At 38.7% G+C, this 25,504-nt stretch overlaps 1 protein-coding gene across 1 annotated transcript; it reads right to left on the reverse strand.

Annotated features, from left to right (window-relative positions):
• Positions 1-219: 219 nt before the first annotated feature.
• Positions 220-24,662, reverse strand: LOC121383821 (macrophage mannose receptor 1-like). Its single transcript, XM_041513920.1, has 11 exons — positions 24,620-24,662; positions 22,549-22,712; positions 19,403-19,545; positions 17,412-17,578; positions 12,623-12,807; positions 11,927-12,060; positions 7,801-7,931; positions 6,313-6,470; positions 5,698-5,834; positions 1,117-1,247; positions 220-443 (listed from the first exon to the last, which is right to left on the reverse strand). Exons 1-11 carry the CDS (start codon positions 24,660-24,662, stop codon positions 220-222), a joined length of 1,617 nt encoding a protein of 538 aa, XP_041369854.1.
• Between the last annotated feature and the right edge of the window lie 842 nt (positions 24,663-25,504).

Below are 25,504 nucleotides of genomic sequence, written 5' to 3' on the forward strand. Positions count from 1 at the left end.
TAACTGGTGCTGTTAGTGGTGGTGGTGATGATGATGATGATGAAGATGATGATGATGATAGTGGTGATGATGATAATTGTGGTGGTAGTAGTAGTGATTACCATGGTGGTGGTGATGATAGTGATGTTGCTGCTGCTGCTGCTGATGATGATGGTAGGGTAAGTGTTTGTGATGACGCTAATGGTGATGATGATGATGATGATGATGATGGTAGTAGTTTTAAATAATTGCTATATACCCTCCATCTTTTTGACAAGTCTTTTGAACATAAAATTCGAACTGCAAATTTACTTTTTCGTTGGCATTTGTGATAGCTAGGAGATAGCCCGAGTTATCTCCCGATAACTGTTTGCATTTGTCCAGTGCTTCAACCCACGTTGTCCACTTCTGGCTAAAATAATAGCAGCTTGGTCCGTTTACTTTCCAGTTAGCTGGACATGTCCCTGGTTAAACACAACAAAAACAGATTTATACCATAGTAACCTAGGCTGTGTATGGAATATATCCTTATCGAAATAACTATATGTTAGGCAACAAATAGCCGTAGTTTAAAAATAGGCTCAAGCATCATCACACAAATAAACTAAAGTCTTACGTGACATTAAATATTTTTGTTCTTTCCTTATTTTTCTAAATCTTCAGGCACTTTTATAAATTACCCTAAGCATATCATTTTGTCGCCAAATTGTACACATTGTGTATATAAGGGTGTATTTCAAGGCACCAATTATACCATATTAACAGGTCAGAGTCTAATAGGTGTAAGTTAGGACCAGCTTAAAAGTAGGTAAAGGTCACAACCAATACCAAGGGGCCGAAAATACGTCATGTCATAAGGATCCCAGGCGGGTCTAAATTGTTACTACTACGAGTGTGTCCAGTGCTTGGACATACAGTGAAATCCCTCTAAACCGGACACCCTAGTGACCGAGTACAACGTCCGGTTTAAAGAGGTATCCGGTTTATAGAGGTTAATTTCTGTACTGATTTCTAAAAAAGGACCGTGAAAAATGTCCGGTTTTGGTGGAATTCTGGTTTACAGAGGGTCCGTTGTTGAAAGGTTTCACTGTATTACCAAAGCGCATTTAATTTATATCCGTCTTTTCTCATTTCTACCTGTGTAATCCTTTTTGCAAATGAACCCTTTCTTAGCCAGATGGCAATCTGCGTCAGAGTACACCCCGTCTTGAAGTATGGCGGCGCAGCTAGACGTACCGCCCACGTTGTTTGGAGACGAATCCCAGTTCCTGTGGTTTCACAGATATCAAAATTTAATTTATTGAAATTTATACATACCATAATATACCAGTATTATAATGTGTGTGTGTGTGCGTGTGTGTGTGTGTGCGTGTGATCTCCGTCTCTCTCGCTCTCTCTGTCGGTCCCTCCCTCCCTCTACTCTCTCTCTCTCTCTCTCTCTCTCTCTCTCTCTCTGTCCCTCCCTCCCTCCCTCCCTCCCTCCCTCTACTCTCTCTCTCTCTCTCTCTCTCTCTCTCTCTCTCTCTCTCTCTCTCTCTCTCTCTCTCTCTCTCTCTCTCTCTTTCTTTCGCCTCCCTACATCTCTTCCTTTATCTTCCTTTCCCTCTCCGTTAACTAACAAGTAACCATTAATCTATCCCGGACAGACAACTCTGACAGCTGCAGCTGAGATATATGCACGGGAGAGTATCCAGTGGCGGATCCAGAAAATCCATTTAGGGGGCCCAATAACATGAAGCGGAATGCCAATGGAACTTTGCTGGAGGTTTGGAGGGGATCGTAAAAAAAATGAAAATGACTATATCGTCGCGTGAGAGCCAGAAGGACGTAAGTGCATCAAAATTCATTTTTTAAATCCGAGATAATGAAGGAAAACTGTTTTTCTTGATCAGTAGTTAAGATGTCGAATTTGTTTTAATGACAATGAAAGCTGAACATATGTACGATTTCTATGTATATTTGCGGTATTTATAGCATATTAGGTGTTTTAGTTATTTGCTTAAATAGTTGTAGTTACGACAATTATTCATGATTAAATTAAATGCGTCATTTACGACCAACAGTATATCAAGTAAATTTAAATATTTATTCTGAAAGAACCATCACTTCTAAAACATTTCAGTTTTGCAAATCACATATTTATTTTTAAAAAGGAGAAAGCTGGTAAATAGAAAATATTTAGAAGCAAACATTCAAAAAGAAATACAAGAAGAAGTACGTATTAATAAAATCACCGCTTAAAGAAAATATTACGTGAAAAAAGTTATTTTACATTTGTTAATAATAAAACGATAAATAAAATCACCAATTGAACAAAATAAAATGTGTAAAAAAACTACTCTGACTCGTGAAATCCTTGTTTTCTTTGACCCACCCCTGATTTTGTGTGACGTTATCTGGTGCAGGGTTTCTGCCAGATGGTAAAATGGGTATGGTACCATACCCAAATATTTTTGCAGAATTATGTTTTTTAAGTTAACTTTTTGACAAAATTAATTACTCTTATCATTACTGTATGATTTTTTTAATCCTAACCCTCAACTTAACCCATTTCCTTTCTGAGGGAAGCCCCCCCACCCCCCACCCCCGTACTTCACTAGTTTCAAGAATACCTGGTTTATCAGCTAGTGCAACAGACAAACCAGAATAGTTAAGCAAACTGAAACTGGTATCCTTTAATGAAGAAACTATGTTTAGCAGCTTATTGGTTTGGGATACACCGGGTTCAAGTGAAGCTCATTCAAAGAATATAGGGTTTATATTTCCAGTGAGGGTGTGTACTGAATATCAAATCCAGAAGTGAACACTATACCATGTCCACCTGTTGAGTATGCAGGATTCTCTCCAGGTTTTATTGAGTGAACAGTAAACCCTACAGCTTCTGTTCAGTACACACTCCTGGTTTTGTTGTGTATTTGGTGATCTCTCCGGGTTCTGTTGTGTGTCCAGTGATCTCTCCAGGTTATAATGTGTTCAGTGATATCTCCATGTTCTGTTGTGTGTCCAGTGATCTTTCCAGGTTCTGTTGTGTTCAGTGATATCTCCAGGTTCTCTTGTGTGTCCAGTGATCTTTCCAGGTTCTGCTGTGTGTCCAGTGATCTTTCCAGGTTCTGTTGTGTGTTGGATGTACTGTCCGGGTTCTGTTGTGTGTTCAGTGTACACTCCTGGTTTTATTATGTATTTGGTGATCTCTCCAGGTTATATTGTGTGTTCAGTGATCTCTCCAGGTTCCGTTGTGTGTCCGGTGATCTCTCCAGGTTCTGTTGTGTGTCCAGTGATCTCTCCAGGTTCTATTGTGTGTTCATTGATCTCTCCAGGTTATGATGTGTGTTCAATGATCTCTCCAGGTTCTGTTGTGAGTCCAATGATCTTTCCAGGTTCTGTTGTGTGTTCAGTGATCTCTCCAGGTTATAATGTGTTCAGTGATATCTCCAGGTTCTGTTGTGTGTCCAGTGATCTTTCCAGGTTCTGTTGTGTGTTGGGTGTACTCTCTGGGTTCTGTTCAGTGCACACTCCTGGTTTTGTTGTGTATTTGGTGATCTCTCCGGGTTCTGTTGGGTGTCCAGTGATCTCTCCAGGTTATAATGTGTTCAGAGATCTCTCCAGGTTATGTATGATGTGTGTTCAGTGATATCTCCAGACTATGTTATGTGCAGTGTTCTCTCTGTGTTTTGTCGAGTGTTAAGTGATGTTGTGAGAGATATGTTATGTTCAAGTTCTCTTGTGTGTGCTATGTCATGATCATGGTATGTTGTATGTGTGTTCTGTCATGTTCTTCTTCAGGTTCTGTTGTGTGTACTATGTCACGTTCAAGTTCTGTTGTGTGTGTCATGTCATGTTCAGGTTTTGTTGTGAGTTCTCTATTATGCTCAGGTTCTATTGTGAGTGCTATGTCATGTTCAGGTTCTGTCGCAAGTGACTGGATAAAGGCCGTGGTATGTGCTGTCCTGTCTGTGACGAAGTGCATATAAAAGATACCTTGCTGCATTAGGAAACAAGTAGCGGGTTTCCTCTGATTACTGAGTCATAATTACCAAATGTTTGACATCCAACAGCCGATGATTAATTAATCAATGTGTTCTAGTGGTGTTGTTAAACAAAACAAACAAACTGTCGCAAGTGCTATGTCATGTTCATTTTCTATGGTGTTTATTTTCTTATGTTCATCTTTTTGCTATGTTATGTTCAGGTCTTGTTGTCAGTGATGTGCCAAGTTCTGTTATGTATGCTATATATCATGTTCAGGTCCTGTTGTGTGAGTTATGTTATGCCCATGTCCTGTTGTGTGTGCTGTCATGTTCAGCTTATGTTGTGTGTGCTATGCCATGTTCAGCTTCTGTTGTGCGTGCTATGTTGTGCTAATGTTTTGGTGTGTGTGTTGTGTCATGTTCACGTTCAACATTCTGTTGCTTAACTTAGCTTAGTAACTTGTTTAACGTGTCCATAGTCCATATACCACTAGAGTTTCGCACACGCCTATCCCGAGTCCGGACTCCAACAGGATCAGGGGTCTGACTCAGGACAGGGATATTCTGTTGCAAATATTTGTTAACTGTAAAATTAATCAAAGTTCATAAATCTTTCTATCGTTTATGTTGGGGCCACATTCACTTTATTCGCCTTTTAACCTTACTTCTGATTACACTGTCTTTTGTTACTGGACTTTGTCCTGGATAACTTACAATGACGTTTGTATGTGTAATATTGTTAATCCATAATGCCTACATTAGGGTAATCCTGTAGATCTTCAAAGGCAGCTGAAAGGCGGAACTTGATCACCGTAACATATAATTAAATACATGTACATCCAAAATCAGTGTGATTATGCTTGCACTTTGGTCGTATATGACACATACAAATTTATTATGAATTAAAATTGTATCTTCAGATGTTGGAAACTTTGCTTCAATTAAAAACATTTCAAAATAGATATTTATTTTTCAAGAAAATTCACCAAAACATGTTTATTATTATAATTATGGTGCACATAAAATAGCAAACCATACAAACATTAATGTTACTGCAATTCCTATTTATATATACATACACCATTCTTGTCTGTTGCCAAATGGTTCGTTGCATGCAGTACCAAATGCTTTTCTTAAATAGACCGGGCTCTCACAATGACAAAAGTCATATTACTTTTAGGATTCAAGCACATACAAATATCGACATAATGTATCCTCTATTGTACTTCGCATTTGTAATTTCTATCACAGACCGATAACAAAGAATACATATGTGTCGTATTTGGCACATACGACCTATGTCAGACATAATTATATAACGAACTGTATTTAAAAAGGGTGTATCTACCACACACGACCAGTCGTGTTCACATAATGGACAGCAAGCAAATCGGAGGAAAGTCGTATGTGTCAGTTACGTCTATTTTATTTTTGTGCAAATTGGTATCTGTGATTCACTTACGACCATTTAAATCCTTCTGTATAAGCGATGCAATTAGGGACACAGCTACAATATGTAATCGGGGATGGCGATTCCGCATATACAAAAAAGACGTTTTAGGTCGTATCTGCCACTTACGACATGTTAGCTCTCACGCGACGATGTAATAAAATTATAACTGTCGAAAAATTTAGCCCCCCCCCCCCCCCCCCCCCCGATCCGCCTCTGGTATCATAGAACATTAACCTTTCTTCTCCCTTTTGTTTGATACAAGATTAGCCAGGTTGAATAACTCAAGTTCAAACTTACAGTAGACTGGTGTCTGCTTTCGTTCCGTCTGCCCACACCCATCCATTGACATGGTCCTTGGCGGCAATATCGTTGAGACCGATCCAGTGACCACCCCAGGCCACGGTACCTGTTTTAGACTGGACATTCAGCCAGCGCTGAAAACATTCAGATTCCATATCACAATCAAGTGTCGGTGGAATACTGCAGTCGAATACTAAAATACTGGTGGGTGTGGGTGTGGGTGTGGAAGGGGAAATAGTGTTATTTAGCAAAAATTGTATTTATAGATTTATTTATAAAATTACTTATTTATTTATTTATTCATTCATTAATATTTACTGTTTGTATTTATTGCTTTCTTTAATGTTATGTTATTTTATTCTCTCGCTCCTATTTTTGTTTGTTGGGTTTTTATTATTTTTGCATTTATTTATTTATTTTTAAAAATTATTATTATTATTATTATTATTATTATTATTATTATGTCCAGCGTGTGTTGCATTAGTAAAGTATTTCAAACGATGTAGCGTGAAGATACCGGAGCCTTAAAACGTCATGTTGTGACATTTCCGCTTCACATAATTTTGTATTTGTGAAGATTGTGTTGGTAATTTATAATTTGCATGTACTCACCTCTTCATCCTTGTTTTCCACTTTCAGCAAATCCCCGCCCAAAGATCGGCAGAAGTCCCTAGCGGAGAGCCAGTTGGACTTGGGCTTGTCAAATGTCAAGTAACATTTTTGGCCTGCCCGGAACCAGTCGCCGCAGCCGAAATTAACAGGGTATTGTTCTGAAAGTTCAAGTTTGTTTTGTTTAAAGCAGGCCTGTAGCCGGGCCGGGGGAAGGGGATCGGGGGTGGGTGTGGGGGGGGGGGGGGGGGGTGGTTGTGTGGTGTGGGGGGATCGGACAATCTCCCTCCCCGCAGGATTTAGAGTGCCGCTCAAATGAAAAAAAAAAACCCCAACGGATTTTACATAAATAATAACAATGTATTATATACGGTTTAAAAAAAAAGAAAAAAAGAAAGGCATAGTTAGATTAAAATTGCATTTTATTACAAGATAATATACTCTTTAAAAAAAAGTAGGGGAACTCTAATAAGAATTTACAATTGCCAAAATTGCAAGGTATATTAGCTGTGTGGAATGGCTATATGATAATAGTGAATTAATTGGGCAAACATTACAGCCGGTAGTTCAGTATTGCAGTAGGTTTTATGACCACCAAAGATCTTGGAAGGACGATTGGGTCAGAAGTGAAATTTGAAAGTTAAGGGGTTTTATATATATATATATATACTCCCCCTTCCCTCGTCTACGGCTCCGCGCCTTCGTCGCTAGCGTTTGGTGAATTCCGTCTACATGAAATGTCGACTCCCCCCCCCCCCCCCCCCCTGCTAAACATGCTGGCTACGGGCCTGTAACGACACCACTAGGGCACATTGATTTATTAAACGATCGGCTATTGGATGTCAACCATTTGTTAATTTTGACATATATTCTTAGAGTGGAAACCCGCTACATTTTTCCATTAGTAGCAAAATATATTTCATATGCACCACCCCACAGACAGGATAGCACATACCACGGCCTTTGGTATACCAGTCGTGGTGCACTGACTAGAACGAGAAATAGCCCAATGGACCCACCGACGGGGATCGATCCTAGACCTGGAAGTGACCAATAGTAAATACTTTAAAAGCACCATCTCGCCCTCCTTTGTCTATAGTGAATGAATGGTTAACGACACCCAACGACATGCAAATTTATCGATGTTGGTGTTAAATAAATGTATATGAAAAATATTATTTACATTCTAATACAAATTCTATAATTAATTTATGTAAAAACACAGTATAAAGAGCTGTCAAAATTATAAATTATAAAGGTATAACATAGGTATCACAATCATATTTTCCATTTCTTTAAATTTAACATCATTGCATTATGCAATGATAAATAATCCTTTCATCAATAAACTGAAAGTTCCATGGCTTTTAGGACTGTGCACCATATCGCTGTGCTAACATTAATTAATTTAGTCGTTGTTGTTGTTATTGTTATTGTACGTATATTTTACTTGGAAACAGCGCTGAAAGGTAAAACATATACAGGCCTTACGATTTACTTGTGGCTTTCTGCAAATAAACCCATTCTGCTGTCTGCAGTTTCTGTCGGAAAATACACCCTCGTCCAGAATTACTCCACAGTTTTCCATTCCCGCCAAATTATCGGGTTCTTTAGTCCAGTTGCTGGAAATAAAGTAAAGTACTCTTATAACGAACCGGAAGGGACTAGTTCGTTATAGCAGTAGGTGTTGGGGTTGCGCACTACCACCCCTTCGAAATTCGAAGTGACCGAAAATCCAATATTTAACAGATGAATACAATGCAATTTTTTAGTTTTAGTTTTTTTGTTTTTTGAAATCATTTAATACTTTGGTCAGCTTAAAATTTCTATGGACAATTACGTAAATAATACATGTTATTGATCAATTAGCCGTAATACGATGGAAACGACCCGCATCATACACGACGTAAGCGGGCCGTAACGGCGTAACTCATATTATTGCCCATGGGGCTATTCGAGAGTTTACTTCCGGGTAACGTGGGAAACGTTGCACCGCTTACTGGCACGTTTTCCACCAAAAGATAAGTTTATTTCCATTATTTCAACTATTCATGACATAATTTTTTTTTAGATTTATTCCTAATGCAAAGACATTGTAAATTATGAATGCTATTGAAATAAATTTAATAAGAACCGTGCTGAAATAGAGTTGTAAAATATAGCCCAATCAGACGTATTACCGAACTGAATTATTATCGCAATCGAACGTCGCACCCTCAGTATAAATAAATAGTAGACGACAATGAGTCTACGGAGTATAAGTCCTTAACATTGTTAAACATGATTACTTTTATCTGTTAAAACCTCATTTATAACATCAAGTATTTTATTTTTACAAGGAAGGAACATAATGTATAAATACTTCTATAATGGAATTACTAGGCCTAATCTGCAAGATCTTGTCTTTTCTACAATTATGACATTTTTGTTTGTTTGTTTTTTAATTACAGTAGAATCAGTATTTTATACATATTACTTTACAAAAGAGAATAGTTTATATTTTTAGAGAGAAGTACTAAACGACGAAGTGGGGCGAAGCCAAGGGTGACCGCCGGATAGTCGTGCCTAGGATGTTTGCAAAACCTAGCAACACAAACTGTCCAACAGAGACGTGTAAACAGTATAAACTGCGCCGACCCTCTGACATGAACGATTCAAATTGTCGATTTTATTTACGACTACTTCAAACCTACATATTAAGTTTAGTATTCACATCAGGTTTTGGGAAAAAAACAAGCTAGGTGTTATGACGAATAACATTGCATAACAAGGTAAACTATATGAGAGAAAAGTCAATCACTCTACCCGAAAAACATTTGCCACAACTTTGGTGCATGCTGGGCGCTCACCGACTGAAGTTGCTCAACTGGGGGTGGGGGTGGGGTTGTAAAATATTCAGACAATTAATGAATACGCTACACCTTCCATGCAGCGACAGAAAGAAGTTTCAAAGAACGTATCTGATATAATGCTTCCACACCCACAACAAACAGAAAAACACGTTTGTTACAAACAGATCATACAGGTCAGTAACACTGTGAACAGTACATCAAACCTGGCACTGGGGATCAACAAATAAAGCCAATCTGTTATCAGTGCTTTGTAATAGCTGTATAACAGGTGGGACAGTCAACATCAATGTCTAGTCTGGTACATGTACAAGAAAGCATTCACACATACATGATTCTATAAAGTTCACAGGAATAAATGATTAGTGAAACAGTTACACTGTTAATGTTAAGTGTTAAATATACTCTTCAAAAAAAGAAACGCAAAAGGGTACAAATGGGTTATAACTCCGATTTTATGTTTCCTACCGGTTCATGCTTTGTGAATATAAGGTCATTGCATGTCCCAAACACATTCCCACGGTTACATTCGATAAAACGCAGCTACTGTACAATAAAGTTCCAAAATGTGAATATTCGCAAAAACGCAGCCACGTGCAAACCACGTCTCCACTGCACGTGCGTTGTCTGCACGTGCAACATGAACACCGACAGTATAAAAGTGCAGGGTGTTCGCTTGCCTGGCCTCTGTATCTGGCCGACACTTGACAATCCAGGACATGCCACGTCTCAGTGAACCGCAGAGAAACAATGCCATCGGCCGACTAGACGCAGGCGAATCCAGAACGGCCGTTGCCAGGACATTCCATGTGTCCCCAAGCACCATCTCCAGACTGTGGGACCGTTACCAGCAACATGGATCAACACGTGACCTCCCTAGATCCGGTCGACCACGGGTCACTACCCCCGGGCAGGACCGCTACATCCAGGTACGCCACCTTCGGGAACGATTGACTACTGCCACCTCCACAGCCGCAGCAATACCAGGTTTGCGCAGGATATCCGACCAGACCGTACGGAACCGCCTACGTGAGGTAGGAATTCGTGCCAGACGTCCAGTTCGAGGTGTCATCTTAACACCACAACACCGTCGACTCCGACTGCAGTGGTGCCAGATTCATCGACAATGGCCTCAACTGCGATGGAGACAGGTGTGGTTCAGTGACGAGTCCCGATTTCTGCTCCGACGTCATGATGGAAGATGTCGCGTGTATAGGCGTCGTGGTGAACGTTATGCGGCAAACTGCGTGCAGGAAGTGGACAGATTCGGCGGGGGTAGTGTCATGGTGTGGGCAGCCATCTCACACACTGGCAGAACTGACCTGGTCCACGTGCAGGGCAACCTAAATGCACAGGGCTACATTGACCAGATCCTCCGGCCACACATCGTTCCAGTTATGGCCAACGCCAACGCAGTGTTCCAACATGACAACGCCAGGCCTCACACAGCACGTCTCACAACGGCTTTCCTACAGAACAACAACATTAATGTCCTTCCTTGGCCATCGATATCACCGGATTTGAACCCAATTGAGCATCTATGGGACGAGTTGGACCGACGCCTCCGACAGCGACAACCACAGCCCCAGACCCTGCCCGAGCTGGCAGCAGCCTTGCAGGCCGAGTGGGCTACCATCCCCCGGGACGTCATCCGTACTCTGGTTGCTTCAATGGGCAGGCGGTGCCAGGCAGTTGTCAACACACGCGGAGGCCACACCCGGTATTGACTCCAGATGACCTTGACCTTGGTGGTGTGTCCTATCACTTACTCACAATGGACTAGAGTGAATTGTGAACAATCCTGCAACATTTGGTAATTATCGGACTCACCATTCAATAATTAAATCAATTCTCCAAATGTTACGACAATGTGGTTTTGCGTTTCTTTTTTTGAAGAGTATATAATGTATAATTTTAATCACTAGTACGATACGGGTTATTGTACCAGAGTTGTGGCAAATGGTTTAATATATAATTCTTGTTCCAGGCATTACTTTTTATGTGTTTAATTCCTTATACCTGTATTACTAATCATTTTTCATATTTACAACTTTAAAACTGGTTAAGGATTAAAAATAATATTTTCAGTCATCCATGAAAAGTTGATTAATAAAAATGTCATTAAATGTTTGTTTTTTCACATTGCCTAGTTATAGATCCATGGGCAGTTGTAACGGCTCCCGGTGGGTATATTGGCCCTCGGCGTTGCATCGGGCCAATATAGCAAATAGAGGGCCGTTACAACTGCTTTCGGACCTATAACAAGGCCAATGTGAAAAAACCCCCATTTAATAACATAATATTATTGTACTTTTAAATAACTTTTTTAAATGTTGTACCCATTCCATAGAAAAATCCTGCAACCGCCCATGTGTCAGTGATGAACTGAAATATTTTGGATTGTCAAACAGACGGGATTCAAGAAGGAAGAGATAGACAGAGAGAGAGAGAGAGAGAGAGAGAGAGAGAGAGAGAGAGAGAGAGAGAGAGAGAGAGAGAGAGAGAGAGAGAGAGAGAGAGAGAGAGATAGATATGGGATGGGGTGAGAGAGACGGAGAAAGAGACACATAGAGAGAGAGACAGAACTACAGAGACAAAGGCAGTTTAAATTAAGGTGCCCAGTTTGCCCTATAATTGTGCTTTTATTTATTTTTTAAAAATGCCTACTGCCATCCCATGTTGGCTAGGTCAGACTCTGCAGTAACTAGTGTATTTAGTTATCATACCAATCTAGTCAAACTGTTGACAAAATATTACAAAGCACTTACACGAACTGTGTGGTAGATCCAGGTGAATGATCCCAGACGTAGGTTCCTTCCGTCTGTCTGTCGTTCAAACCCGTCCAATATTTCATGGGAGATTTTACACTCCACGACTGGAACAGGCGCTTCGTCCAAAATGTCTGATTGGAGAAATATAAACGTTATTGTGGAGGGAAAATGCCCCTAAATACTGACATGAATTTTACTATATTTAAAGACTCAGAACATTTTAAACTACGGTTATTTAGTATAACATACGATTAATGTGACAAACACAGAGATCACAAACAGGATGTGTGTCTGTATGTCTGTGTTTCTGTGTGTGTGTCTATATGTCTGTGTTTCTCTCTGTGTGTGTGTGTCTCTCTCTCTGTGGGTGGCTGTGTGTCTATGTATGTGTGTGTCTGTGTCTGTCTGTCTGTTCGTATGCATATGTATGTATGTGTGGGTATGTACACGTATGTGTGTGTCTATCTGTGTCTATCTCTGTGTGTGTGTATGTGTCTGTGTCTGTGTGTTTCTATCTGTGTGTGTGTGTGTGTATGTGTGTGTGTATGTATGTGTGTGTGTATGTATGTGTGTGTGTATGTTTTTATCTCTGTGTGTGTGTATGTATGTGTGTGTGTGTGTGTATCTGTGTGTGTGTGTGTGTGTGTGTGTGTGTGTGTGTGTGTATGTGTGATGAAAATATAAAAACCTAACCGCATCTTGTTGACTGTTAATGGTCAGTAGAAATGGTGCCGATGCCCCAGGATCGCTGTGCATCTTTGCACAAATTCCTTTAGCATCAGTCCACGTGACCAGTTGGGCGGGGTCTGTGACGTTGCTGACGTAAAAACAGTCAACCGCCTGTTTTCCCTGGAGCCAGTACAATGGACACGACCCATCTATAAATAATCAGACTTTCAAGCTCGTAACCGAATTCCTAATGTGTAGTGAATCTGACTAAAGTCAATGTTACTCCATGTTCTATCAATGACCTTTTATTTTATCCAATGAACTAAAACCATACAAGCCACATATAATACATTAAAAAAAAGACAAAAGGAAAGAAATATAAATTTTGTGTAATGATACATCTGCTCACTAAACTGTGTGTGTGTGTGTGTGTGAGAGAGAGAGAGAGAGAGAGAGAGAGAGAGAGAGAGAGAGAGAGAGAGAGAGAGAGAGAGAGAGAGAGAGAGAGAGAGAGAGAGAGAGAGAGATAGAGATATGAGAGGAAATACGCTGCCGCCACATTACTACTTCTACCATAAATGCAACAAGTGATCATCGATATGCTTACATTAGAAATAGTAGGATTCAATTGAGCATAAGTAAGATCCAAATCAAGTAATTCGTTCCAGTCACAATCGCAAGTATCATGGACAATAATTTGTCTGATCGACTAACTCTTAATGATTTTGTTTACAAATTACAAATAAAGCACGAGGAGTACAAGGAACGAACTATGTGCTTAAAGACAGTGGTCAATGTCATATTACACAATGTCATATTACACAATGACAAAATGATTAGAACGCAAACAGCGAGTACTACATAAAGCACGAGGAGTACAAGGAACGAACTATGTGCTTAAAGACCGTGGTCAATGTCATATTACACAATGTCATATTACACAATGACAAAACGATTAGAACGCAAACAGCGAGTACTACATAAAGCACGAGAAGTACAAGGAACGAACTATGTGCTTAAAGACAGTGGACAATGTCATATTACACAATGTCATATTACACAATGACAAAACGATTAGAACGCAAACAGCGAGTATTACATAAAGCACGAGAAGTACAAGGAACGAACTATGTGCTTAAAGACAGTGGACAGTGTCATATTACACAATGTATTATTACACAATGACAAACGATTAGAACGCAAACAGCGAGTACTACATAAAGCACGAGGAGTACAAGCAACGAACTATGTGCTTAAAGACAGTGGACAATGTCATATTACACAATGTCATATTACACAATGACAAAATGATTAGAACGCAAACAGCGAGTACTACATAAAGCACGAGGATACAAGGAACGAACTATGTGCTTAAAGACAGTGGACAATGTCATATTACACAATGTCAAAACGATTAGAACGCAAACAGCGAGTACTACATAAAGCACGAGAAGTACAAGGAACGAACTATGTGCTTAAAGACAGTGGACAATGTCATATTACACAATGTCATATTACACAATGACAAAACGATTAGAACGCAAACAGCGAGTACTACATAGAGCACGAGAAGTACAAGGAACGAACTATGTGCTTAAAGACAGTGGACAGTGTCATATTACACAATGACAAACGATTAGAACGCAAACAGCGAGTACTACATAAAGCACAAGGAGTACAAGGAACGAACTATGTGCTTAAAGACAGTGGACAATGTCATATTACACAATGTCAAAACGATTAGAACGCAAACAGCGAGTACTACATAAAGCACGAGAAGTACAAGGAACGAACTATGTGCTTAAAGACAGTGGACAATGTCATATTACACAATGTCATATTACACAATGACAAAACGATTAGAACACAAACAGCGAGTACTACATAAAGCATGAGGAGTACAAGGAACGAACTATGTGCTTAAAGACAGTGGACAATGTCATATTACACAATGTAATATTACACAATGACATATTAAACAATGTCATATTACACAATGACAAAACGATTAGAACGCAAACAGCGAGTACTACATTAAAGCACGAGAAGTACAAGGAACGAACTATGTGCTTAAAGACAGTGGGCAATGTCATATTACACAATGTAATATTACACAATGACATATTACACAATGTCATATTACACAATGACAAAACGATTAGAACGCAAACAGCGAGTACTACATAAAGCATTCTACAAATTAATATTACAAGTCGCACAGTGGAAACGTCCCCTTAAACCATTCATTTATGTGAACAGCATTGGAGCAGACAACCTCAAGCTAACAAATAGTATTATGTAGAAATGTCAGCAACGAAAGGGTTAAAGTGGTTGTCATGTGCTTGCTTTTCCATCGTTAAGATGTTGCCGACTAACAGTGGTTTTGTAACGACAAAAACTTACAGTTTGAATGTATTGTCTTGTTAGAATGTAAGTGCGTGTATAAAGTAGGTGCTTCTGGTCGTCCTATTGTTAGTAGTAGCTCAAACGTATTTTCACTTCCTAATACATGTATGAATATTTCCGTACCTACAACATTATTGGCAGGTAGGATGGACTTTGAGTCAGTACCGGTAATTAAGGCGACCCAAAACTCAATGTATCCTCGCGGTATGGATTTTGACGCAGATAAGCAATGATCTCGTGTAGTGTAAAAATAACGATGTTTTTCTTGTTATTATTTACAGACCGGCCTCGGTGGCGTCGTGGCAGGCCATCGGTCTACAGGCTGGTAGGTACTGGGTTCGGATCCCGGTCGAGGCATGGAATGTTTAATCCAGATACCGACTCCAAACCCTGAGTGAGTGCTCCGCAAGGCTCAATGGGTAGGTGTAAACCACTTGCACCGACCAGTGATCCATAACTGGTTCAACAAAGGCCATGGGGTGTGCTATCCTGCCTGTGGGAAGCGCAAATAAAAGATCCCTTGCTGCCTGTCGTAAAAGAGTAGCCTATGTGGCGACAGCGGGTTTCCTCTAAAAAAATATGTGTGGTCCTTAACCATATGTCTGACGCCATATAACCGTAAATAAAATGTGTTGAGTGCGTCGTTAAATAAAACACTTCTTTCTGTTATTATTTACAGAGACATAACCTAATATATATATATATATATATATATATATATATATATATATATATATATATATATATATCATTGAAATATAAACATTAAATTCAATATATAGTGAAATTTTTAGTTTTAGCTTACATGTGCATACTGTGATATTCTAACCTTTTTTAAGTTATATGGCCATTGAACTTAGAAGATATGAAAATTTGTTGTCCGGACTTTTGTTTCGCAATGCCTAAAGATATCGCGATGACATTTTGTATATAGCTTTATCATGTACTGTTCCTGATCAAGTTTACCTTTCATGTTGATTTACCCACTTTTCACAGAGGTATGGCCCTTGACGTTAGGAGATATGAAAAATTGTTGGGCCCGGTAGGGAACATATATTGCTTTAGCAGTACTATAAGAATGCTTGTTCTAAATAGGAAAGATTACTTAATATAATAGCAAGTAATTTTAATCGTTGACCAGACTTTTAGAAAAACGCTGTGTTAAGTGGCAGCACATCGAGAACAGTTTCTGTAAAGATCTTGTTATGTACAGTGGCAGCACACCGAGAACAGTTTCTATAAAGATCTTGTTATGTACAGTGGCAGCACACCGAGAACAGTTTCTATAAAGATCGTGTTGTGTACAGTGGCAGCACACCGAGAACAGTCTCTACAAAGATCTTGTTGTGTACAGTGGCAGCACACTGAGAACAGTCTCTATAAAGATCTTGTTATGTACAGTGGCAGCACACCGAGAATAGTCTCTATAAAGATCTTGTTATGTACAGTGGCAGCACACTGAGAACAGTTTCTGTAAAGATCTTGTTATGTACACTGGCAGCACACTGAGAACAGTCTCTAAAGATCTTGTTGTGTACAGTGGCAGCACACCGAGAACAGTTTCTATAAAGATCTTGTTGTGTACAGTGGCAGCACACTGAGAATAGTCTCTATAAAGATCTTGTTATGTACAGTGGCAGCACACTGAGAACAGTCTCTATAAAGATCTTGTTATGTACAGTGGCAGCACACTGAGAACAGTCTCTATAAAGATCTTGTTATGTACAGTGGCAGCACACCGAGGATAGTCTCTATAAAGATCTTGTTATGTACAGTGGCAGCACACTGAGAACAGTTTCTATAAAGATCTTGTTATGTACAGTGGCAGCACACTGAGAACAGTTTCTATAAAGATCGTGTTGTGTACAGTGGCAGCACACCGAGAACAGTCTCTACAAAGATCTTGTTATGTACAGTGGCAGGACACTGAGAACAGTCTCTATAAAGATCTTGTTATGTACAGTGGCAGCACACCGAGAATAGTCTCTATAAAGATCTTGTTATGTACAGTGGCAGCACACCGAGAACAGTTTCTACAAAGATCTTGTTATATACAGTAGCAGCACACTGAGGATAGTACAGCGGCAACACACCGAGAACAGTCTCTATAAAGATCTTGTTGTGTACAGTGGCAGTACACTGAGAACAGTCTCTATAAAGATCTTGTTGTGTACAGTGGCAGGACACTGAGAACAGTCTCTATAAAGATCTTGTTGTGTACAGTGGCAGCACACTGAGAACAGTCTCTATAAAGATCTTGTTATGTACAGTGGCAGCACACTGAGAACAGTCTCTACAAAGCTCTTGTTATGTACAGTGGCAGCACACTGAGAACAGTCTATAAAGATCTTGATATGTACAGTGGCAGCACACTGAGAACAGTTTCTATAAAGCTATTGTTATGTACAGTGCAGCACACTGAGAACAGTCTCTATAAAGGTCTTACTAGAGGGGAGAGTCAGTTTGCAGATGTAGCCCAGTTTTCTCGAACACGGCTCGTCGCTGAACGTTGCCTTCACGTTGAGGGCGCAGCAGTTCTCGTCCCTGGAGTTGTCTGGTTCAACGTTCCACTTCCTGGAGTGCAATAAATACAGTATTAAACCAATGTACCATTTGGAATGCAATAAATACAGTGTTAAACCGATGTACCACTTTTAGTGCAATAAATACAGTATTAAGTCAAGGGTCCACTTCATAGAATGAAATAAATACAGTATTAAATGAACGTTCCACTTCTCGAAGTGCAGTAAATACAGTTTTAAACCAGTGTTCCTTTACCTGGAGTCCAATAATTACAGTACTAAGCCACTGTTCCACTTCTTGAAGTGTAACAAATACAATTTCTACATGATTGCCATAAATACAGCATTAAACCAATGTTCTACTCCTGCGTCCAATAAACAAAGTATTGTGGGCCTGTAAGTGTGAACACCGGACCTCTGAGCAATGTATTTGCATATGAAGAGGAGTACAAACAATACTGACGATAATCGCACTCCTTCCTCAAACAAACCAAACGAAAAAACCCTCTCCATTCTTGCTTTTATTTGAAACGAGGTTACAAAGCGCACATAAGACAGCTTATAGCACATACGAATTTGGGTCACAAGAAAATGTGTACAACATTTTTTCTTTAATTTGAAATAATGGTTGAATCATTAACGAGACATTGAACCTTGGTGTTAAATGAATGCAAAAAGACGGGAACCAGTTAACTCGTTAAAGGGACATTCCTGAGTTTGCTGCTATTTTTAAGATGTTATCGACTAACAGAGACTTTGTAACGATTGTAATTAGATATCAAATATATTTTTCTGCATACAATATTAGTGGCTGTATATTAAACGTGTTTCTGATCGTTCTAATATTTGTACTAGGTTAAATTTCATTTTATTTCCTAAAATGTGTTATTCGTACGTAAGAAATTATCGTACAAAATCCAGTTTGGGCTTCTTACAAATATTAAGACGACCAGAAACACATTGAATATACAGATACTAATATTCTAAAAAAAAAATATATATATATTTAATATGTAAGTTTAATTGTAGAAATATTTTATTAGTCGGAAACATCTTACAATTCAGCAAACTTAGGAATGTCCCTTTAACGAACTCTCGTGACAAGGTTTATTTACTGAGTGCAAGCCAGATATTGAAGTTTTGTTTCAGCAAAACGGACATTTGGACAATTATGACGTTCTCATTACGTATTTAACCGAAACATTATTGAAAGGGGGTACTGTCTGGTTTCTTTCTGTAGTGTATGTATTAGTGATTAATATGTGAAATATTTGTTATCAGTCAACTCGAATATCCTCAATATAAAGATATTTAATGTAAAACATAGGGCTGTTGTTTTATTAGAGCGAGAATCTTTTACTACCATTTAGTAGGCACAGATTGCGCAGTTTTGATATACAGTTTTCTCTGGCCGTATTAAGAGCGTCATAACTGTCCAAATGTCCGTCTTACTCTGTTACAGTCAGTTTATTTTGTTTAACGACACCACTAGAGCACATTGAGTTATTAATCACTGGCTATTGGATGTCAAACATTTAATAATTGACTACGCTCCGCCCCTGTTTTTTTTATTAGAACGGGAATCGTTTACTACCGTTTGGTAGACACAGATTGCGCAGGTTTGATATACAGTTTACACTGGCCGTAATGAGAGCGTCATAATTGTCTAAATGTCCGTCTTACTCTCAGTTTTTTCTTTCTGTTTAACGACACCACTAGAGCACATTGTTAATCAGTCATCGGCTATTGGATGTCAAACATTTGATAATTCTGACTCGTAGTCATCAAAGGAAACCCGCTACATTTTTCCTAATGCAGCAAGAGATAGACCAGTTGTTACGGTCAGAGTACTCGGGCTATGGTTTGGTGTACTCACAAGACAGTGTCGATGGGGTACTCGTCGGTTCCCCAGAGCCACGTTCCAGTGCCTTTGTCTATCAATCCGGACGGGTCGATGTCGTTGAGAATTGTCCAATACGCCGGAGCTGGGTAACGTTTGAAGTAACTCTTGATGAAAGCCTGGTAAAAAAGCGTTCATAATTATTCATAATCACAGATCTAGTGTTGTTAGGAGATGAGTAAATGTTTAAATATCCATGAGCGGTTAAAAAAACACACACAAAAAAACAACAAATATTGTACTTTGTTTAACGACTCAACTAGAGCACATTTATCATTTGCTATTGAATGTCAAACATTTGGTAATTCTGACAGGTAGTCTAATGCCACAAGGGATCTGGAAGAAAGAAAGAAAGAAATGTTTTATTTAACGACGCACTCAACACATTTTATTTACAGTTATATGGCGTCAGACATATGGTTAAGGACCACACAGATTTTGAGAGGAAATCCGCTGTCGCCACTATATGGGCTACTCTTCCGATTAGCAGCAAGGGATCTTTTATTTGCGCTTCCCACAGGCAGGATAGCACAAACCATGGCCTTTGTTGAACCAGTTATGGATCACTGGTCGGTGCAAGTGGTTTACACCTACCCATTGAGCCTTGCGGAGCACTCACTCAGGGTTTGGAGTCAGTATCTGGATTAAAAATTCCATGCCTCGTCTGGGATCCGAACCCAGTACCTACCAGCCTGTAGACCGATGGCCTACCACGACGCCACCGAGGCCGGTCAAGCAAGGGATCTGGAAAGCACATACCACGGCCTTTGACCAGTTGTGGTGCACTGGGTGGAACGGGATAAAACCCAATCAGGTGAATGGATACACCGAGGTGGTTCGATCCTGCGACGCACGGGCACATTGGTTTATTAATCATCGGCTATTGCATGTCAAACATTTGGTAATTATGACATATAATCTTTTATAAACAATTTTCCGTTAGTATATATGGATCTTTTATATGCACCATTCTACAGACAGGATAGCAAATACCACGGCCTTTGGTATACCTGTCGTGAGGCACTGGCTGAAATGAGAAATAGACCAATGGGCAAACCGACAGGGATCGATCCCAAACCGACCGCGCATCAAGCTAGCGCTTTACCACTGGGCTACGTCCTGCCTCGATACAGGTAAAAAAAAAAAAAACGACGCCAATAGAGCACATTGATTTTCGATACAGGTAACTGCTATAACAACCATGGTAAACCAAGCGCAATTCTTCTGCTTTTTTCGGGGCGGGTCGTAGCCCATTGGTAAAACGCTCGCTTTATGGGTGTTCAGTCTGTGATCGATCCCCGTCGAAGGCCCCATTGGGTTATTTTTTAGCCTTTAGCCTCTCTGTACTGCATTATCAAATACATTGTACTTAGGTATCAATGCAAGTGAAGCTGAAAATACCTTTGCTGTTCTAGCTTTTGTCTTCACTCTGTTAAACATGAATATGGTATATAGTAATTTGTTTTTATTTCATAGAAATCTTTTGTTAAAATGTTATGATTGTTAGTATGGGTTCAAACGTAATATATAGTATATAGTTACATGCCAGTTCATCGCTTCCTTAAAGGCGCAGACCCTAGTTTTCGTCGTGAAAATGGACACCAAGTTTAGTTAATCTACAGACCTGCAACACATTTGGATACGGTTATGTCAGAGAGGAACCAGAATCTGTGATATCTAAATGGGAAAAATACCGTCCCAAAAATAACTAGAGTTTGTCTCGATAACCACTATTTTTTAGAATTATGAAAAATGTATTTGGGGTATTGCAAAAGCCTGGATGACCAGAACCACTTTAGTTTACGCAAATGAATATTCTAAATAATAAAATGTAAACACTTGTAATTTAAATGATCAAAAACAGCTTTATTAGTAAAAAATATGTCGTAGTGTTTAAAAACAAGGGTCGATCACTTTAAAGGTAATTACAAAAAAGCCTTCGTCATGAAAATTCCGGAGCCAACCTAATGGCCATGCTAAGAGTGTCTATATACTGAACAAGAAAAGAAACGAGAATAGTAATTTACCTTCCTTTAGTTTACATAAATTTACTTATGTTTTTCTGTCTATTAAATGAATGTTAAAATTATCAATATCCACATTTTGACAGTTTATTTACCGAATTAAGTTTACCTTGGAGACAATATATATTAAAATATTGGCGGTTAAATGTTTTTGTTTTTCGGTATACTTTAGAACAACCGAAAACACATTAAGTGTACCGAACCGGCCTCGGTGGTGTCGTGGTTAAGTCCGGGGACATAAGACTGGTAGGTACTGTGTTCTCAGCCTGGTACCTGCTCCCACCCAGAGCGAGTTTTAACGACTCAGTGGGTAGGTGTAAGACCACTACACCGACTTCTTTTTCACTAACCACTAACAGCCAAACATTAACCTACTGTCCTGGACAGACAGCCCAGATAGCTGAGGTGTGTGCCCAGAAAAGCGCGTTTAAACCTTAATTAGATATGAGCACGAATATAAGTTAAAACAAAGAAACAAACAAACAAGTGTAGAGATTATGATTTTTTTTTAACGGTAAATTTTATTCAGAGGTACCTTGAAGTGATTTTAGAGGAATGTGGCTTTCAATAAACTGTTAAAAAATTCTCTGATTTTGCTCTTCTTTTTTTCTCTCTCTCTCTCTCTGCACCATTTTGACACATATCACAATATTTATGTATAAATCAGAAATGCAACTTTATAACGTATCAGTCTAGGATCGTTCCCCGTCAGTGGACTCATTTGGCTATTTCTCGTTCCAGCCAGTACACCACGACTGGTATGCCAAAGGCCGTGGTATATGTTGTCATATATGTGGGATGGTACATAACAAAGATCCCTTCCTACTAATGGAAAATTGTAGCGGGTTTTTTCTCTATGATTATATGTCAGAATTACCAAATGTTTGACATCGATGATTAATAAATCAATGTGCTCTATTGGCGTCGTCAAACAAAACAAACTTTAACCCTATGACATGTCAGAATTATCAAATGTTTGACATTCAATAACCGATGATTAATAAATCAATGTGCTGTAGTGGTATCGTTAAATAAAACAAAAGTCCGTATGTGTTGGACACCCCATAAATGTAAATATTTAAAACTGCGTTTACTTACTGCCTCTGTGGGCGATTCTATTCTCAGCAGCTGCCCAAGTCTCAGATTGCACTCATCCATAGCTTCCGCCCAGGATACGGATTGGTTGTTGCCGAAGTAGTAACAGTATGTGTCGCTGGCAATCCATGGCGGGGAACAGCCACCTTTATCAGCAGACGATAAGTCTAAAACAGTTTTAAAATTATGACAATGTTTTGTTATCAAAGTGAGAAAATTTAATGGTTAGAACCAAGTATCTATTTAACAGCATTGATCTGTCTTTTTTATTTTATTAGTATGTTTTTTTATTACCCCCAGATCATAGGATAATTTTCAAGGTTGGGGAGCCTTGAATCATTGTCTTACAGTATCACATAAAAGTTATATACAAATATTATGACATACAAAATTATAAAAATATATATTATATATATTATATATTTTCTGTTTACAAATATGAATCTATATAGGCTTCCTCATACAATTAGTTTCCAACTTGTAATCTGAGGGTCAAAAGGGAATAAAATAAAAAACAAAGAGAGAAGAAAAGGAAAGGGTAAGGGAAGATAAGGAAAAAAATTCAAGCAGATTCGTTAGATACACAGGTCAACTTTAAAACTGATTCTTATTGGGTATTTAATATAATAATAATAATGACATTTGGTATCTAACAGAAAAGACAGATAAAGTATGAAAGTAAAAGTATGATGTTTAAAAAGATATATATATATATATATATATATATATATATATATATATATATATATATATATATATATAGCAAATATATGTTTTTTAATTTCCAAACAAGCTATGTCATTTTATAGATAGAAACATAGGCATACAAATATACAAGATATAATTTTATGTATCATCATTAAAAAGGTGAAGCCATTATCCCCAACGTTCATTAAATTTGTAATACTCGCAGTTTTTGAAGTAAATATGTCTGTCAATATGAAATTTATGTTGCAGTGTATTTTTAATAATATTAATATTAAGATTATTGCCGAGTATTTTCATACAACAGATATGATATTTTACATAATTATTAACCAGTTAACTACATATACTTGGTTTATTTCACCATTTATCATGCCAAACATAACTATATGTTTATTTAGCAAAAGTTTCATTTTCAGTTGTTCAAATATCCATTCTTGTAATGCTTCCCATATAATTTTAACTTTATAACAATCATAAAACAAGTGTATTTCAGGTGCATTTTTGCAAAAGTTACATTTTATCTGTCTTAATCATTGTGCCACGACCGGTTTATCAAAAGCCGTGGTAAGCGATGTCCTGTCAATTGTGAATATAAATTATCCATTGCTTTGAAAACTAGGATTTCCTCTTAAAGGGACATTCCTGAGTTTGCTGCAATTGTTAATATGTTATCGACTAACAAAGACATTTTAACGATTGTAATTACATATCAAATATAGTTTTCTACATAGAATATTAGTGGCTGTATATTAAACGTGTTTCTGATCGTTCTAATATTTGTACTAGGTTAAATTTAATTTTATTTCCTAAAATATAGTTTTTTTCGTACGTACGCAATTATTTGAAGACAAAATCCAGTTTGGGCTTCTTACAAATATTAAAACGACCAGAAACACATTGAATATACAGACACTGATATTCTAAACAAGAAAATATATTTAATATGTAAGTTTAATCGTAGAAATAGTTTGTTAGTCGGAAACATCTTACAATGGAGCAAACTCGAGAATGTCGCTTTAAGACTACAGAATTACAAAATGTTTGACGACTCATAGACAGTGTGGGTGCCCCATACCCCCTCCTCCCATGTGGATGGTCCCAGACATAAAATCCTGGCTATGCCAATGCCCATTGCCTGACTGGCGAGCGCTATTAATCTACGTCCAACACCATACAAATTGTGGAACTTTAGAAGAAACACCGTACATTATAACTGGAAAATTAAATATAAATAAATACATTTATAATATTACAGATGTGTAATTATGAACAATTATCAACCATTCCAGACTAGAAATTATATCAAATTTAAAAGTAAAATATAAAAAATGTTAGAAAGCAACGCAATAGAAAGTTATACACTTACGTGAATATGAGGCGAATATTATTATTAAAATAGGTTTAATCATTGTGTACAGGTGACAAAAAAAGAGCCAAGTATTCTACACTACAGTAACTCCCCCATCAGAATTTGACTTTGAACTACGATAACAGATCCGCGTTATGTTGATGCGAACATTCCGTGACGCTACAGAATGCTCGCTAGCCTGGGTTTTGTTTTTGTTTTTTTGCACTTAAAGTAAAGTGAATTTGATAGGAACCAGTCAATTCGTTATCAAACGTCAGCAATAAAGCCTACATATTGAACGCAGGTGTCATGTTATCAATTGTTTGTGATATCGCATCTACAATTGACTTTTATCTATGCAATGCCTCGAAACACTGTCAGCGACAGACTTTCAACGATACATTACAGACATGGCTTTGCATTTGTTTAACGACACCCCTAGTACATTCCATTAGCTGCAAGGGATCTTTTATATGTACGTTTCCTCTCAGACAGGACAGCAAATACCACGGCGTGTGGCACTAGTTGGAACGGGGAAAAGCTCAATCAGAATATAGGTCCATGGGAGGGGTTGGGGGGTGGGGGGGGGGGGGGGGGGTGGAGGATTCGATCCTACGATCGAATCACCTCAAGCGAGCGCTTTACCGACTGGGCTAGATCCCGCTCCTAAAGGCAGTATGTGACCAAACGGAATAAGGGAATGACTATAACTAGCGTGGGGGGGGGGGGGGGGGGGGGGGAGAAGACTATATTAATACTGCACACAGACCTGCATCAGGCTATATACGGCCCTAGGCTCATCATCACATTATTTCAACTGGCGCAGGGCCGTAGCTAGGATTTTTTGGGGGGGGGGGGGGGGGGGGGGGGGGAGATAAATTCATGGAACGAACGAGCATGGAA

The sequence above is a fragment of the Gigantopelta aegis genome, chromosome 10 (assembly GCF_016097555.1).
Source record: "Gigantopelta aegis isolate Gae_Host chromosome 10, Gae_host_genome, whole genome shotgun sequence".
Classification (NCBI taxonomy): domain Eukaryota; kingdom Metazoa; phylum Mollusca; class Gastropoda; order Neomphalida; family Peltospiridae; genus Gigantopelta; species Gigantopelta aegis.